This window comes from Nothobranchius furzeri, chromosome 6 (assembly GCF_043380555.1).
Source record: "Nothobranchius furzeri strain GRZ-AD chromosome 6, NfurGRZ-RIMD1, whole genome shotgun sequence".
Lineage (NCBI taxonomy): Eukaryota > Metazoa > Chordata > Actinopteri > Cyprinodontiformes > Nothobranchiidae > Nothobranchius > Nothobranchius furzeri.
In genome coordinates this window covers 73,866,745-73,883,433 of record NC_091746.1, presented here as the reverse complement: position 1 = coordinate 73,883,433, position 16,689 = coordinate 73,866,745, and the positions used below count along the sequence as shown (strand labels likewise).

The following is a 16,689-nucleotide window of genomic DNA, read 5'->3' as shown; positions in this document are numbered from 1 at the left end:
GAAGAGAAAGCTACAGAACCAAATTATTTAATTAATTAGCTGCACGTTCTCCTGTCCTCTGTCCTCCGGGCCACACACACACACACACACACACACACACACACGGGACTGTCTCAACTATTGTTTTCATTAAGGAGTGTGCACGTACAGCATGCGCGTCTCGTGCACAAGCCTACTATTGAAGCTGCCGTTATGTTTTTGGCCTGAGGGGGCAGTCACGAGCATAAAAATTCAAAACTCCATAAAGTCCCTTTAAATAAAAGCTAAATTTAAATTCAGCCTCCCTAGATCAGTTGTGTCTGAAGTGCTTTTATTTTTACTGATGGGGCTGATAAGTTTATTTTTATGAGTTTATCAGACCCTTTTATTCAAGCACCTAAACATCTTTTTGCCTATTAAAACTTAAAATAGTTTGTGTTTTTTTTTAAATAAATTACTTTAGTGGCATTTAACTATTATTTTGGCTCTTATTTTGAAAGGTTCGGACATAAGAATAAAGTGTAGAGAAAGTTAATTCTGTCAAGAAGCCGTGGAGGGAAAATTCTTACGGTAAAATGCGTAATGATGGGACTTCCTTCTGTCCTTCACAATAAGAGTCTCAAACTTTTAAAGGCTCTTTTAAATATCTGAAACTAAAATGTTTTATTCACTCAAGATTCAGAAATATAAAGTAAATTTAAATGAATTATTAAACAGAACTATTGTCTAATGTCAATATAAACGGTATCAGTTTTGTTCATTTTTATAAAAAAGGCAAAACAGTAGCTCCTCCACCAGGGGGCAGTAGACCAGTACAGGACTGGATATATGGCAGGTTACTGATGAAGGTACTAATCCTGATGCTCCATCTGGATTTTGGGGAGAATATTTAAACTACCTCAACAACACTTCCTCTGAGTGTTTTTTCCCTTTGTAGCAGCGCTAAAACCTCGTTAAAACCAGACGTGGAACAGACGCGGTCCGGTTTCCGCACGGCTTCTGCGTTAATCAAAAAAATCACTGAGTCCAGTCAGAGCTTTTACTTCCGCTGCGTGTTGTGGCTGATCCGGCGCTCCACAAAGTTTCTGCATGAAGTATTTTTTTTTCCAAACGCCACATATAAAGTTAAAGAAATGACACGAGCCAGACAGGAAGTGAGCCATGAAAAGACAAAGTGAGTCCAGTACATTTCAAAATAAAAACTGTCGCATTATTTATGTCGGCTTTTGTTTAATCATTAATGATGGCGATATCAGCTGACAAATGGTTCATGTTATTTATGCAGGAATATTTTTAAATGTCAGATTTCTGATGGCTTGGTGCTCCTGTGGGAGCAGACATCTGGAGACGCACTCGTGTGAACAGGCGCAACACTCCTCCGAGGTCTTATTTCCACATCCTTCTCCTGTAAGCAACTAGTTTTAAAAGACACGGCGTTCACTCGCTGCCTTTGCTTCAGTTTATTCTGCAGATTTGTGCATGCATGTCCCGTTTCCTTCGTTTCACTGCAAGTTCTTCACCACTTGGGTCACCCTGACGATTTGTAGGTCCATCATGATTATACATTCAGATAATACAGCTATTAGACCAAAGCTAATATTGTCTCTGTTTGCAACCTAAATACACACAAGAAAACCCACAAAGTATCTTTGGTCGAACCTAAAATGTCACATTAACACTCGTCTAGTGGTACGGTTTGCCTTCTGCTGTCGCACTGGAGATGTGCACGTTTACGTGAGTCAACTGTACAGATTAAGGCAAGTCAAGTGATGTCAAACGGGACACGGAGAGGCTTTAAAATAATGGAGTGGAAAAGCCGGAGCGATGCGGTGAAAAGGAAAGCGTGTTCAGATGTAGACGGGCTGTTCCTGCGCCGTCAGCAGGCGGTACATGGCTGCAGGCATCGTCTTCATGTGGATCTGGAGCAAAAACAAAAACACAAGCGGGTTTTATTCTAATAACTTCAAACACCCGTCTAATCCGCTGGAGAATAAAATCTGCAGGTCATTTTTATTGAGCTTTAATGAGTTTGTGTTTGGAAAATACCTCATCTGTCTTCATCTCAGGATGTAGGCCCGGTTCACACGGCAGGATAGTTATGCTGGTTTTTAACCTCCCCTCTAGACAATCTGAATGACGCCCCAGATTACGGTAACTGGCCTAAAGATACTTTGATCAGATTATCCTACCATGTGTGGTGTGTTGAGAGCAATCGGGTCTGCTCATAAAGACGCCGGGACCGCTGCTGATCTGCGTTTCCATTGGCAGAACTTCGGGGTGAATTCTGGGCGGGGAAACTGACCGGGAGACCCAACGGCCCGGTCCTCTCAGCTGTTGCCTCCATACAAATCCCGCTCTTTCAGGACTTTACACAGATACCACGACTGCTTCAGCAGCAAGACATGTCACTGACGACGTATTTTGAAGCACGGCATTTTTATCCGTTCGGAGGACTGAAAGAGCAGCGGCGTGCTTTAAAAGGTGTCCAGAAGAAGCCCCGTTTTTACGGCACTCTGAGAAAATTAAACAGGGAATTATGGAGTTTTGGAGGGTTTCTGCCGCATTTTTGGTGTTTGGAGTTTAATAACGGTGATTTTAAAGCAGTGTGACCCGTGCTGCTTCACCCGCATCTCTTCTAATTTTACTGATGCCAGTTGTTTTGGACGACATCTGCTGATGTCATTTCCTACTGAGTAACAACCAATCAGTGGGTTAAAGGGAGACTAGACATTTTTAATTGCTTTTAGCACCCCCTAGTGTCCAATTAATAAAAACAAATGCAAAATCTAATCTTTTTAACACCTTCATCTGCCTGCTGGAACGTCTCCCAGCCTTCATTAGTGTCTACAGGAGGGATTATCACTAAATTAAACAAATCAGCTGTGTTCATGACCTAAAACATGCAGGAAACGGGTTTAAAGTATCCCTTTAACCAAAAGTTCCACTCAGCGACTCTAACGGGCCTCCTGAGGACCGACTCCTGTTCAAGTACTCTGTTGGTTCCTGAAGTTCAGGCTGGCCCAGTGAGAAGTGCATGCCAGTAAGTTCTGCTAGTGGAAACGCGCCTTATGATGATGTCATGTCTTGGTCTGATTTTCAAGGACAAACAAACTCGCTGCCTGTTGAATACGACATGGAACCAATCAGGAAGTTAGGTGACAGAAGCACTCTGCACATTCCACGTCCGCCATGTTTGTTGTAAAGTCACGTTTGATCATGAGGTTTTAGCAGGAAAGTGTGTGTGTGTGTGTGTGTGTGTGTGTGTGTGTGTGTGTGTGTGTGTGTGTGTGTGTGTGTGTGTGTGTGTGTGTGTGTGTGTGTGTGTGTGTGTGTGTGTGTGTGTGTGTGTGTGTGTGTGTGTGTGTGTGTGTGTGTGTGTGTGTGTGTGTGTGTGTGTGTGTGTGTGTGTGTGTGTGTGTGTGTGTGTTCTCTCCAGTGTCAACCCTAACCCTACATCTAATCATTGTTCATAGATGCTCCATATAAAACATAGTTGTGTTCAAATCGGAGGACTCTTGTATTTTACTGTGACAGAAAATTAAATCAGAACAGTTCATAAATTATTCATTTATATTTCAAAATAAAAGCTGATGAAAATGTAAACAGGGCTGAGGAAACATTCTACCTCTCCCATGGCGTTGGACAGGATCTGGACGATCTTCTCGTGAGGTGTGGCCACAACGCTCTGGCTGTTGATCTCGATGATGCGGTGACCGACACGGACGCCTCCTCGCTCGGCAATGCCACCTCTCATCAGGCTGCAGATCTAAAAACACACAAAGAGGAGGCCTGGAGCACAGCTCCACTGGTGGAGGTGGACACCATCACGGGTGGAAACCCTTCAGCTCACTCGGTTGCTAAGATACAAGCGATTTTTCCTGTTTTCTCAAATGTTATTTCCACACGTTCTCATGACCCACCGTCGCACGTCGGTGACAGTGCTGGTAATGGTTCTGCCTGTGTGATGAGATGTTCATCTACAACAGAAAACCTGTGGAGTTGAGCCCTTTAACCCTGAAACTGGCAGATCAGTGGAGAATATTTATTAGATCTTTTTAGAAGGACTGAACTGAAAAATAAAATCTGCAAAGAAATGTATAAAAACAGTTTTTTTATTGTTACTAACTCAAAATAATGTTTTTGTAGAATAATCAATAATTCATTATATTAGAACCCTGATTTCCCCAATTAGATGAAAAAAAGCGAAGAAGTAAATATGTCCTTGTTTTCTCCACATGTGGAAGTCTAAGCTGATCAGAGGATCAACCTCAGCGAACCGCTTCATAAATACAGGTCCTTCTCAAAAAATTAGCATATTGTGATGAAGTTCATTATTGTCTGTAATGTACGGATCAGCTCAGTGGCCTAGTGGTAGAGTATCCGCCCTGAGACTGGGAAACCAGGGTTCAATTTCTGGTCGGGTCGTACCAAAAAATGGGACCCAATGCCTCCCCGCTCGACACTCAGCATTAAGGGTTGGATTGGGGGGTTAAACCACCAAATGGTTCCCGAGCGCTGCTGTGTCTGCAGCTCACCGCTCCCCCAGGGGATGGGTCAAATGCAGAGAACAAATTTCGCACACACATCAGTGTGTGTGACAACTGATGGGACTTTAACTTTAACATTAGACTTTCATATATATTAGATTCATTACACACAACTGAAGTAGTTCAAGCCTTTTATTGTTTCTAATATTGATGATTTTGGCGTACAGCTCATGAAAACCCAAAACTCCTATCTAAAAAAATTAGCATATCATGAGAAGGTTCTCTAAACGAGCTATTAACCTAATCATCTGAATCAACTAATGAACTCTAAACACCTGCAAAAGATTCCTGAGGCTTTTAAAAACTCCCAGCCTGGTTCATTACTCAAAACCACAGTCATGGGTAAGACTGCCGACCTGACTGCTGTCCAGAAGGCCATCATTGACACCCTCAAGCAAGAGGGTAAGACACAGAAAGACATTTCTGAACGAATAGGCTGTTCCCAGAGTGCTGTATCAAGGCACCTCAGTGGGAAGTCTGTGGGAAGGAACAAGTGTGGCAGAAAACGCTGCACAACCAGAAGAGGTGACCGGACCCTGAGGAAGATTGTGGAGAAGGACCGATTCCAGACCTTGGGGGACCTGCGGAAGCAGTGGACTGAGTCTGGAGTAGAAACATCCAGAGCCACCGTGTACAGGCGTGTGCAGGAAATGGGCTACAGGTGCCGCAGTCCCCAGGTCAAGCCACTTTTGAACCAGAAACAGCGGCAGAAGCGCCTGAGCTGGGCTACAGAGAAGCAGCACTGGACTGGTGCTCAGTGGTCCAAAGTACTTTTTTCAGATGAAAGCAAATTTTGCATGTCATTAGGAAATCAAGGTGCCAGAGTCTGGAGGAAGACTGGGCAGAGGGAAATATGATGTTTCCATTTTAAAACCTGATCACCATGACTTAAGTGGCGTTATCGGCTGTAACTTTATTTATTAGACCAGAACTCACTATGCCGTTCTGAACGCTGAAGCCCAGCTGGTATCTGAGGTCCGGCCTCCGAATCAGCACCATGGTAACCGGAGGACACCTGACGATGTTCATCTTGATCCTGGACTGGGATTTCAGCCCCTGGAAGAACAGGAACCAGTGATTCCTCTGGAGAACTGAGGATGTGTGATGGAGGAGGGCGAGGGGAGCAGCAGCGTACCTTGATGATGCTCTGGCAGGTGCTGAGAGGTAAACCCACCAGGCTCGTCCCGTTTACGGTCATGATCTGATCCCCGATGTTGAGTCTGCCGGATTTCTCCGCTGGTCCTCCGTGCATCATGCTGGCGATGATGACGGTGGGGAGGATGGACCCCCACCCTGACTCTACAATCACCACCCCCAGGATCTCGCCTTTCTGCTTCTCGATGTAAACCTGCAGGAGATGGAAGACGGAAGAAGGTCACAGCTGCGACTAGACCGGTGGTCTGTTCAAAGCCCCGGAGGGTCAATCAACACTAATGACACATACAGAGATGCTTTTATTGTGAAAAATAAGGTCTGTAAACATAAAAACAGAAATGAGATATTTAAGGCGTGGCGCCACCTGCTGGCTGACTTACGTCTCTGCAGTTCTCTGACTTGGAGAAGTGGATGAGGTCATCGTTGTACATGTCCTGAGTGTTGAGCAGGTCGCTGTACTCCCGCTGGCTCAGGTCCTCGGGGTCGATGCCGTTGGCCCTGAGGAACTCCTGGTAGGCTACGCTGAAGGACTGTCCGATGGACTGGGCTATGAGCTGGGCCTGAGCAGAGGAAAGCTGGAGCTCAGATCATTTTACCACGAGGCCTCCAAGTAAACGCTCCATGCTAAACTGGACTAGACTGGTCCCAGATGTTTCCACTCTGGTGCAAGTAAACCTTTAAAGAGCAAGTCACCCCTTACAAGAAGCGTACTTCACTCCCACTTCCTGTTTGAAAAATGCAACAAATACTGATGCCTAGCAGACCGAGAGGGTGGAGCCACTGACAAATACACACACTCACGACATTGTGACATCATAATGTACCAGTTTACATCATAGCATACCTCTTAGCCAATAGCGATGGCAGATTAAAATTCAAATGCAGTGCAGAGTTTTTACCTGACAACGGCACAACACTGACAGTTTCAGGCAGAATATTTAAATTTTAACTAAAATGCACTAAAGTGCAAAACTACTGACTACACGTGTCTGCAGCACAATTAGACACGCATTTATATAGTTTATCAGAAAACAATTGTTGATTTGGGGGTGACTTGCTCTTTAATAAGCCTAAATTCAAAGAAAGGGGAAGATTTTGTACTTTTGTCACAGATTTATAAAACATCGGTTTCCTGTGGACCCAACAATAGTTCGTTTCCTGAGATATTTCCTTTTTATGCTTGGAAGAAGCCTCTGAAGGTCCTTCAGAGAGGACCGACTACTGATCGCATCAGGTTACTGGAGGATCTGAGTGCTTGAACAGAAAATATAAAGAAGTGGGCGACGTGGGGAGATTTTTACTAGCTAGTGTCGGATCCATCTCATGGGATTTGTTTCCTCTTCCACAACAACAGCATCAAATCACAGCTGATCTGTTCTCTTCCAGATTTCTTGTCGAGTTTAACGCTAAAAAAAAATAATTCTGGAAGAGATTAAGACAAATGACTAAATAAATAAAGCTTAAGATCAAACATTTCAGGGTTCCATCCATCCTCTACCGATTATCAGGGGCAGCAGCATAAGCACAGAGGTCCAGACTTCCATCCCCCCAGCCACTTGGGCCAGCTCCTCCGGGAGATCCCAAAGCATTCCCAGGCCCGGTGGGAGACGTGGTCCCTCCAGCGTTTCTTGGGTCTTCCTTTAGGTCTCCTCCCGGTTGGATGTGCCCAGAAAACCTCACCAAGGAGGCGTCCTAACCAGACGCCCGAGCCACCTCAACTAGCTTTTCAATGTTTAGAACATAAATAAATAAATAACAATAATGATTGATAATTTATCATTAACTTAAAGATGCAGTTTGCACAACTGACACCCTGTGGCCAAATGTGGGTACTACAGTCCATTTTTTAAACAAAAACATTTTTCTCCCTGCTGGTCAGTTACAGATCAGCACCAGAAGATTCTAGATAACAAGCAAAGACGAGTCATACACAGTAAGTTGATAAGTAGATGAATACATCGTTATGTCTGGTGTTAGTACTCTTGGGTATTTTACAGTAGGGAGCATTTACTGCACTTTTTACGGTAGTTTGTCTCCACCATTACAAAAAGTGCAGTTGTTTTGTCATCTTGGTGTTATAGTTCTGAACGACTCAAAGTAAGATGTAAAAGTCACGACTGACTCATTATTCACGGTACTATCAAGACATTGGTCACTGAAAAGGTAGCTTGAGACGTTTTAGAGACTATTTGCTTCTAATTCCTCATGTTAGCTCAATGTTAGCCTCTAGTCTACTTCACCTGATATTAGAGCAAAAAAAAAAAGGATGTGGATTCTTTAGGGGTACAAGAAATAACTACTTGGTCGCTCCTGTTTACTGGCTTAGGTTTTTTTAAACTCATGAGCTTTTTGCCTGCCAGTGTCGAGTTACAAATGCAGACTTAGCAACCTCAGAAACGCGGCATGGAAACCAAGCGGGAACACCCAGAACTGATCCCAACACGGAAATGCCAGATATTGCTGTTCCACCCTCATCCACTAGGGGCTGGCAGCAGAAGAGAGCTAATCCTCATTGACTCCCATGTTAAAGAGCAAGTAACGTCTAAATTAACTTTTTTTTGCTGATGAACTGTATAAATGAGTGTCTAATAGTGTTTTAAATGTGTGTATTCATTATTTTAGCATTTTGGTGCATTTTCTTAAAAAATTAAAAATTCTGCCTAAATACCACAGTATAGCTCCACCTTCAGCTTAAAACATAGAATTTGACTCATTTTGAATAAATTTTAGCCAATGGCTAAAGAGTAAGATACTACGTAATCCAGTAGAGTACTACGTAGCAGCTCTGTGTCAACGTTATAAAAGCATCGGGAGTCTCGGCCACGCCTTGTGGCGAGTTGGGAGTTGGATTTGCATGAGAGTGTAGGAGGCTAGCCGTAGTTCAGCATTAGCATATAGCATTAGCATATCCTAGTCTTTAGCATAGCTTTTAGTGTTATACATACTTATTTAGTGTTAGCTTGGCTGTTGGATATTGTAGTTTAGTTACTGTTTGGCTGTTAGTGTAATTAGGAAAGTAGTTCGGGTTTAGTGCTCCATATCGTGTTAGCATGGTGAGATGGTGTAGTGTAGTATGGTTGCGGAGCTCTGTCAGGTTGCACTCCTTTCCGCTGGACTTAGAAATTAGGCGCCAGTGGTTGCGTGTCTGGAAAAGATTCAGCTCCCGCCTGGTGCTGTAGTTTGCAACCAGCATTTTACCCGCGATTCTGCACGTCTCCGTTCCAAGAGGGAGGCTGTGCCCACCGTGGCTCTTCCGCGATTTAGATGCAGCCCACCGACTCTGCTCCCCCACCATGACGGGCTACAGTCTGAGGTGAGTAAGCTAAATAAAAGTTTTAACATCTTCTAAAGACAATTTCCTACCTAAATGCAAAGTTTGAGAGACGTGGTTCACTCCATTTAGCTAATATCAGTCTGCACTGCCTTCGGGCTATTTTGTCAAGTTCACAAAATGTGGAACGGGATGTAAGGTTAGAATCAGCGGCGAATCGGAACATATCTCGAAGCCCTGGCCGACAAAACGGTCCACATGACTGTCAGGCTCAGAGAAAATTCGGGTTGTTTTTGTGTCAGTCGGTAATTCAGCAACAGTGACTCTAAACTGACGCAGCACTAGTTGACAGACAGCATTACAGCGTGAAATCTAGCACAGCGTGACCCGGTTCCGTGAGGAATTCTGTTCAGGAGGTCGCATTTCAGGGTCTCCACATCATATGTGACTGACTTTTACTTTATAATAACATCACACACTAGGAATGTTATAAAGCGCCTATATGGGACAGTTTCGTTTGTATTTTATCTGACTTTATAAACATCAATGTGCTTCTATTTTTTTTTCAGGCTAAATCTACCCAAGACACTGGCTGTCAGACTGATTTAGTAATCTGCAAGAATGCACTTGTCCAGGCTGACGTGGTGTTACCCGTAGCAAAGGTGAATTATTTTTAATAATCTTCTATGTAAACATTTTATTACCTTCTAGTTTTAATATGTTTTACAGATTGTTACAAGTGATTTTATGCTCTTTTAAACATTTATAAATGTGCTGCTTCTTTGTTTTTATAGAGCTCACAGCCTCAGTGTCTTGTGACACAGGGACCATGACAGAAATTCATCTTCCAGAAGGTCCCAGAGCATCCACACCTCCTGAAAAGACCACGGTGTGAGGTGTCTGCTGTTGATTCCAGCTTCCACCTCAGTGACAGTGCAAGCTCAGTGAACTGTTCAAGGTAAAAAAAAAAAATTAAAACATTTCTGAATTTTTAAGATATTAACAATTAAATAAGTATGTGATTACATCATGAAGGAGGCTACTGATTCTGGCCCTGTGACACTTGGTGGTCACCACCAGGTGGTGACGTGTGAGCTGATTCACCTGGTAAATAACTTTTAAATTAAATATTTTGTTTTTGCTATCAAAAGTAAATTAACTAATAACCTGCATTACTGCAGGACACTCAGTAAAATATGGACTCTACACCATGAGGCAGGCACACGTTAATAACTCTATAAGAGCACATAAGGTAAGCAACACCACATATTATTTTTATTACTGTACACTGTCCTGGATTTGTTTTCTTTCTGCATGATTTGTTTTCTTTCTGCATCTCATCATTAGCCTGGCTGATCACCTGATAACTCCTGTCATCTGGTTATGACAGCATGAGGATGTCCTCACACACCTGTAACCTATCAGCTCATCTGGCAGAATAGAGAGAGAAGAGACAACACCACATCTCCTGTTCCTGGAAAGCCTTCAGCCATCCTTCGATGACTGAGAACCTCCATCAGCTCTGTCTCCTGTCTGCCTACAATTATTATAATAAATATTGTGTTTGACAAGTTTTTTGTGCTGCCAAATATCTAATTTTGATTCCAGTTTTGATATTTTAATGGATATTTATAAATTACATTAATTGAATTATCACATTGTCGCATGTTTAACTAGCTCTATTGTGATGAACTAAACTAGCACCTCACTGTTAAAAGCTCGTTTTAATTTCAAGCATGTTTAAGTATTTATGGACATGAACAAAAACAGGAAATATATAAATTGAGATTTATTTAATTAATATAACAAATAAGGGGGAAAGAGTCATTGAAAGGCACATTCTTCTGGAAGTTCCTGATCCCGACGACATCAGCAGGAGACCAGCTGCAGACACCAGAGGATCACCTGCAACCAAGAGCAGCTAGTATCAGTAAATAAATAATGAAATCAGGGCAGTTTTAATGGGCTGAACACATTACAGAATAATTTTCTCATGGTATATTTTCATAACTTTATGCAGCAGACTAGCTTGAGCCCAGATCTCCTGGAGAGCTGCTATCCAGCAGGTTTCAGTGGATTTTCCTGCTTTAACAGGTTAGATAAGCTGTTAAGCAGCTCAGCTGTTTGTTGCTGATTAAAACCAGGTGTGTTGATGCAGATAAATCTCTAAAACATGCTGAATACTAGCTTTTTAGGGCCATGGAGACAAACCCTGCAGCTAATCCAATGCTATGGCTAACGGCTACTTACGTTCAGAGATGGGTCTGTTGGGTCGGTTCCAGTAATTTCAGGCAACTCACAAGCTCAAAACAATAAGGCTCATGTCCGCTTGTCTCCTCCAAATAGACTTGGTCCCTTTCTTCTCGAGTGTCTGGGTAAGGAGGGGGAGAAACGTCCTCCACTTCTAATGACTGCTCAGAGTGAAGGGAGCTAGCTTCGTCTAGTTAGCCGTCTCTTCGTCACTGCCACGGCTCCGCCCTCTCGGTCCTCCAGGCAACGCCTACTAATGTTGCAGTTTTCAAAATTGATATGTGGGTGGGGTAAGACTCTGAGGCACACTTGACATGCACTTTAAAAATGGAAATTTCACAGCAGAAATAAACATGTTTACAGCCTGGTGTAAAAACCCATTTTAGGTTTAATAGATCTAGTTTACACTCGTGAAAACTGAGGGGGGTGAATGCTTTGTAACTCTTCCATTTAGGTGTCATTTAATACTTTAAATGATGACTTATTAGATTTGATTGACAGGTAGCATGACTCAGGGCCAAAGTTAAAATGTAATTAAGAACACATCAGACATTTTATTCATAGATGACGTGTTAAAAGCGTTTTTAGTAACTCACGTCCTCCGATTCGAAGACGTGACAGATCATCCTGTACATCCTCCTGTCGTCGTGGGTCATGTTGGTGTCCTCCGCTGGGGTGTGGTCCAGGTTCTCCTGAGCACTGCGGGATCTCACCATCTTGCCCCTCGCCATCAGAACCACCATGTTACCAATGTCGGCTATGTAAGAGATGGTCCTCAGCGGAAGGTCCATTAAAGCCTCCTGGTAGCGAAAAACAGGTTAAAAGTTTTAAATGGCCTGTATTTGATATAGTGCATTCTAGAGTCCTGGAACCCCCCAAGGCACTTTACAACACAGTCATTCATCCATTCACACACACAAATTCACACACTGGTGGTGATGAGCTACGATGTAGCCACAGCTGCCCTGGGGCGCACTGACAGAGGCGAGGCTGCCGAGCACTGGCGCCACCGGTCCCTCCGACCACCACCAGCAGGCTAGGTGGGTTAAGTGTCTTGCCCAAGGACACAACGACAGCAACAGACTGAGCAGGGCTCAAACCTGCAATCTTCCGATTACAGGGCGAGCTCTTAACTCCTGTGCCACCATCGCCCATTTAAACAAGTCTGGTTTTCAGAAGAAGAAAAAAATATTAGCAAATATGTCGTATAATTTTTTTTAATAGTGAAATAATTATTTCTTTTATAGATTTTTTGTTAAACCCTTTTTTGGAGCTTTTTACCGTGTGAAATTCTTATTTCCTCATGAAAAATAACCCAAACCCACTTTAGGCTGCATTCATGCATTTTCTTCTTTCAGCTGCTAATTCTTTTACTTCAAGAGTAAAGCGTCACTGGAGACTCGTCTCGCCATCAGGCCCCACCCCTCTCCTGGAAGCTAGTCTCTGGTCTGAAACCTGTCTCCTCCGGCCAGCACAGGACATGTGGCTTAGGCGGCTAGTAGCATGCAGCAGGCTTGGTAGTCAGGTGGTTAGCGTGCTCAGGCGGACGCCTTAACCACTGGACTACCATAGCCAATACAGCAACCCGAACCCTAAGATAATGTTGTAGGCGTGTTTTGTTGAAGCGGACGTGGGCGGAGTTTCACTGAAACAAAGCATTTTATTTCTGGTATAAATTCAGGTGGATGAAAATAACTCGGATTTAAGATAACTCATTTGTTCTTGAACAATGTAATCACACTACTGCCCTAAAAATAAATGAACAAAATGTAGCTACTACGTACTTAGCTTAGCTACTAACGTAGCACCACAGCTAACCGGGCTGTAAGTCAGCAACTCAGTGTTCAGTCACATTAACAGACTAAAGGTAAAAATCATCACCAAGTAAAAACGGCTTTAGCATGACTTGTTAAATTTTCAGGAGAACACGGGGGTGTTTCTCAATTCCAAGGAACCTCGCCTTGATGTCTTGGCCCCGCCCCGGTTGCCTAGGAGATACGTCATTGGGAGCCGCCAATACGTGTTCCAACATTCATGTTCTACCGAGGCATGTGATCTCCGTTTGTTAGCCGTTTAGCTAGCTGTGCGAGGATACACGGGAGGTGTCTTGTAGCCTAGCCTTGGTAAAAAATTACCCAGAATACACCGCAATATTTTCAAAAGGATGGTGGATCAGAAGCCGGCAGCTACTTCGGGGACAATTTTCAAGTTTAAATGTATGCCAGCTAATTTAAAATGTTATTTTAGATCCAAAGAAGTTATCTATGGTTGGCTAGTTGGTCAGTAGTTGCAGCTGGTGGCTAGCGGGTAGTAACTCACTTATATATTTAATTTAATAAACATAAACACAATTTCTCGTTATATCTTTATAATGAAACTGATAGGTATAAAATATAACATTATCTCCCGTGTCACGTGACGTTACGTGGCCGCCGTGGAAGCCGCGGTCACGTGATGCAAGTCTGTTCCATTTAACCGTTTTCTTTGACCAAGGAAGGGCCGTGTCCTCGTACGCAAGGAGCCTTGACATTGAGAAACACCCCGAGTCAGTGATCAGGCTCCGAGTGTCACACCAAAAACGGTCCGGGTGGAAACACGTTCTCTGTCTTTTTTTGACAGGAAGTGCTGATTCTACCATCTCTGCTCTGCAAGCCTTCCACGTATTTAGATTTTTCGCGACTTTTATTTGCCGTCTCGCTCATCTCAGCTTACTTTTCTGCTACCAGTCCTCTGACCACCGCCGACAAAGGCAAGGCAGGTGAGGCAGAATGCCCAGGAATGATCTGGGATCAAACCAGCAACCCTCCCGATTACTGGACAACCCGCTCTCCCTCCTGAACCGCTGCTGCACCAGATTTAGCTTTTCTCTCAGATGGACTTACGTTCCCGGAAGGTGCAAAATAGTTTGTTCTGACCCCCACAGACTAGCTTGTTTTTACCTGTGTGTCTGCATTGAGGACTTTGATCCTCTGTGTGGACATGAACAGGTCAACCTCAGCAGTGGATGGAGCCTCGCTGTCGGGGCTCTGCAGAAACGGTAAAGTAAGACGGAGATCAACAACAACGTTCTGATACTGGAGGACTCGTGTGTTTATAAGCGTCTAAACCAGTGTGCTCATATTTAATTTTAATACCAGTTGAAATTAATTTCTGTACAAATGAAAAATGAATTCAGAGAAAAACTCACCTTCTTCCTGTTCTTTGCCTGCTTCTGAGCCGCCTGTAAAGACCAGAAATCAGAGAAAGACAAATGAAGACAGCAGCTGGAGATGCAGCAGATAGAAACCCGGCGCTGCAGACGCCTCGATTCCAGAAGCGGCTTACGGGTTGGTGTTATCAGAATGTGTGGGAGGCCAGTCATGTTGTCGTCTATCACATCTGACAGCAGCAGGATGCCGCCGGCCTTTGCGGCAAACCGAATCAGAAGTTTTCAGTGAATCAATGTGACACGAAGGAGCCTGAAGACAGAAGAAGGACCTCGTGTGTTTGAGGCCGACGCCTCGTCACGGCTCGGAGTGTGTGAGTGAACCAAAATGAACTCCCTCGCTTCTCCGGGTTTCATCTCCAACCTGCCTGCGCCTCTTCAGCAGAACCGAGCAGATTAAAGGGGATTTAATGAGATTACAGTGTTTTAAAAACTGTTTGCTGTATTAGAGTTTATGAATCATCTTAACGTTCTCCATGAATGACTTGTGGAGTGTTGCTCTGGGGCTAACTGACAGATTTCCAGAGGAACAGAAGTTAGGGATGCTGCCTTTTACCCATCATTCTCTGCTCTGTCAGGATAACCGGGTGTAACTGAAGCTACTGGTCCACTGATGGTCTGGCATGTGAGGAGGATCTTAACGGTAACAGTCTCACGCTGTATCCATGATAAATACAAACTTATTTAAAGAGGCATTATGGAAGTTTGACGGCCAAAACATGCGTAGAAATAATAAATGTCTTCTTCATACGTTCTCCTGCAATGCCCTGGTCCTGTAGAATGAGCCCTGGCATTTTTACTGTGATTGCCTGTTTTTCTGTAAAATCACAGAAAAAGAGAGATGCTCGGGTCGAGCAGGCTGCTTCATGCGCATTCACGCTCAGGCATCGTCCTCCGAACCGTTCTTTGAACGTTGTTTCAGCTGTCATCAAGAATATAAAAGTTACAGATCCAGAAGACGCCGCTGGTGCTTTAGCTCGCCTAGCAAGACTTTGGGCTTTCGAGCAGATGACCTGGGTTTGATTCTGGATGTGAACATAGTTTATTCAGAGTTTCTTTTTTTACATTAATGATATATTTTTTACAGTAAGATGCCCAAATTTTTATTTGAGACTCGCCGAACGGCATTGAATTCACAGATAAAAAAGATGTGGGTTCAACTTTCATTTTGGAACAATTTTTCAAGCAAGGGAAGGGAATGATCTGAGCATGCAGGAGGACTGACCCATCATAAACCTTTGTCGGCTGTGCTGAAGAGAAAGCTACAGAACCACATTATTTAATTAATTAGCTGCTCGTTCTCCTGTCCTCTGTCCTCCGCCCCCCCCCCCCACACACACACACACACACACGCACACCCGCACACACACACACACACGCACACACACAAGGGACTGTCTCAGCTGTTATTTTCATTAAGGAGTGTGCACGTACAGCATGCGTGCCTCGTGCACAAGCCTACTATTGAAGCTGCCGTTGCGCTTTTGGCCTGAGGGGGCGATCGCGAGCATAAAAATTCAAAACTCCGTAAAGTCCCTTTAATGAAGTAATGAATCTAAATCTTTTTTTTACGGCCCTTTCAAGGTGTTCTAGAATGTAAAACTGCTGTTGCTGTTGAATAAAGGCGGCTTGGGGGGTCTTATGTACCAAAAGGTCTGCGCCGCCTCAGCCCTGCCCTCCTGTGTAAGTCTGTGATGTCGTAACGCCGCTGAGAAATGGTTCGTTCTGAGAAAAGCTGGTTTAACATGTCATACGCTTAGACACGCCCTCTTAAGTTAGCACTTCCCAACCCACTTAAGCATCAACAACATATAAACGTTGGTGCCAGTGATGCTAACCTCAGTCCGAGCTGCTGCTAACGCTAACCTGAGCCTGTTGAATGAGAGGAAAACCGTAAAGAAGGATGTTGGAGTACGCAAGTAGCACTCAATGTACCGGGGTACCAAAGCTCTGAATGCCAGGTAGGTGAGCCTGCGGTCCTCGGTTGTCCACACCCCCATCCTGGAGGAGGGTAATGTGTCCTGATCCAAAGCTGTTTGACGACACGGTCTAACCCCCCTCCCTGGGTCGTTTATCAGTAACAGGTCCTTTCCCACCACTCAGCAGGGCTCAGCTCTACACGGTTTGGGTGGTTTTTCATTGCAGCTAAGAAACTGCTCTAGTGGGGGGCTTCATTGTAGCGGGGTGGACCCCAGAGTTTAAAATAAAATGGGAGATCAACATCGCACGACAAATGAACACAACAACGGGGTGACGGGGCAGAGGAGTTCGGTGCCCGCCCC

General features: G+C 44.1%; 1 protein-coding gene and 2 long non-coding RNA genes across 3 annotated transcripts in view; 1 reads left to right on the top strand and 2 right to left on the bottom strand.

Moving 5' to 3' along the window:
- Nucleotides 1-1,694: 1,694 nt before the first annotated feature.
- apba1b (amyloid beta (A4) precursor protein-binding, family A, member 1b) overlaps nt 1,695-16,689 on the bottom strand; it is a 41,785-nt gene continuing 26,790 nt past the window's right edge. Inside the window, exons 6-13 of the mRNA XM_015943471.3 lie at nt 14,390-14,422; nt 14,142-14,228; nt 11,799-12,002; nt 6,062-6,241; nt 5,662-5,874; nt 5,463-5,582; nt 3,605-3,745; nt 1,695-1,898 (exon numbers count right to left, since the gene is read on the bottom strand). Of these exons, the coding sequence (XP_015798957.3) occupies nt 1,827-1,898; nt 3,605-3,745; nt 5,463-5,582; nt 5,662-5,874; nt 6,062-6,241; nt 11,799-12,002; nt 14,142-14,228; nt 14,390-14,422 (1,050 nt within the window). The 3' untranslated portion in view covers nt 1,695-1,826. The remainder of the gene's footprint in view (nt 1,899-3,604; nt 3,746-5,462; nt 5,583-5,661; nt 5,875-6,061; nt 6,242-11,798; nt 12,003-14,141; nt 14,229-14,389; nt 14,423-16,689) is intronic.
- LOC139070384 (uncharacterized) lies at nt 8,784-10,494 on the top strand. The gene is made up of 6 exons (XR_011520911.1): nt 8,784-8,994; nt 9,522-9,614; nt 9,747-9,910; nt 9,988-10,059; nt 10,134-10,204; nt 10,300-10,494. It is a non-coding gene; the product is annotated as an uncharacterized lncRNA (long non-coding RNA).
- LOC139070385 (uncharacterized) lies at nt 10,729-11,338 on the bottom strand. Its single transcript, XR_011520912.1, has 2 exons — nt 11,203-11,338; nt 10,729-10,857 (listed from the first exon to the last, which is right to left on the bottom strand). It is a non-coding gene; the product is annotated as an uncharacterized lncRNA (long non-coding RNA).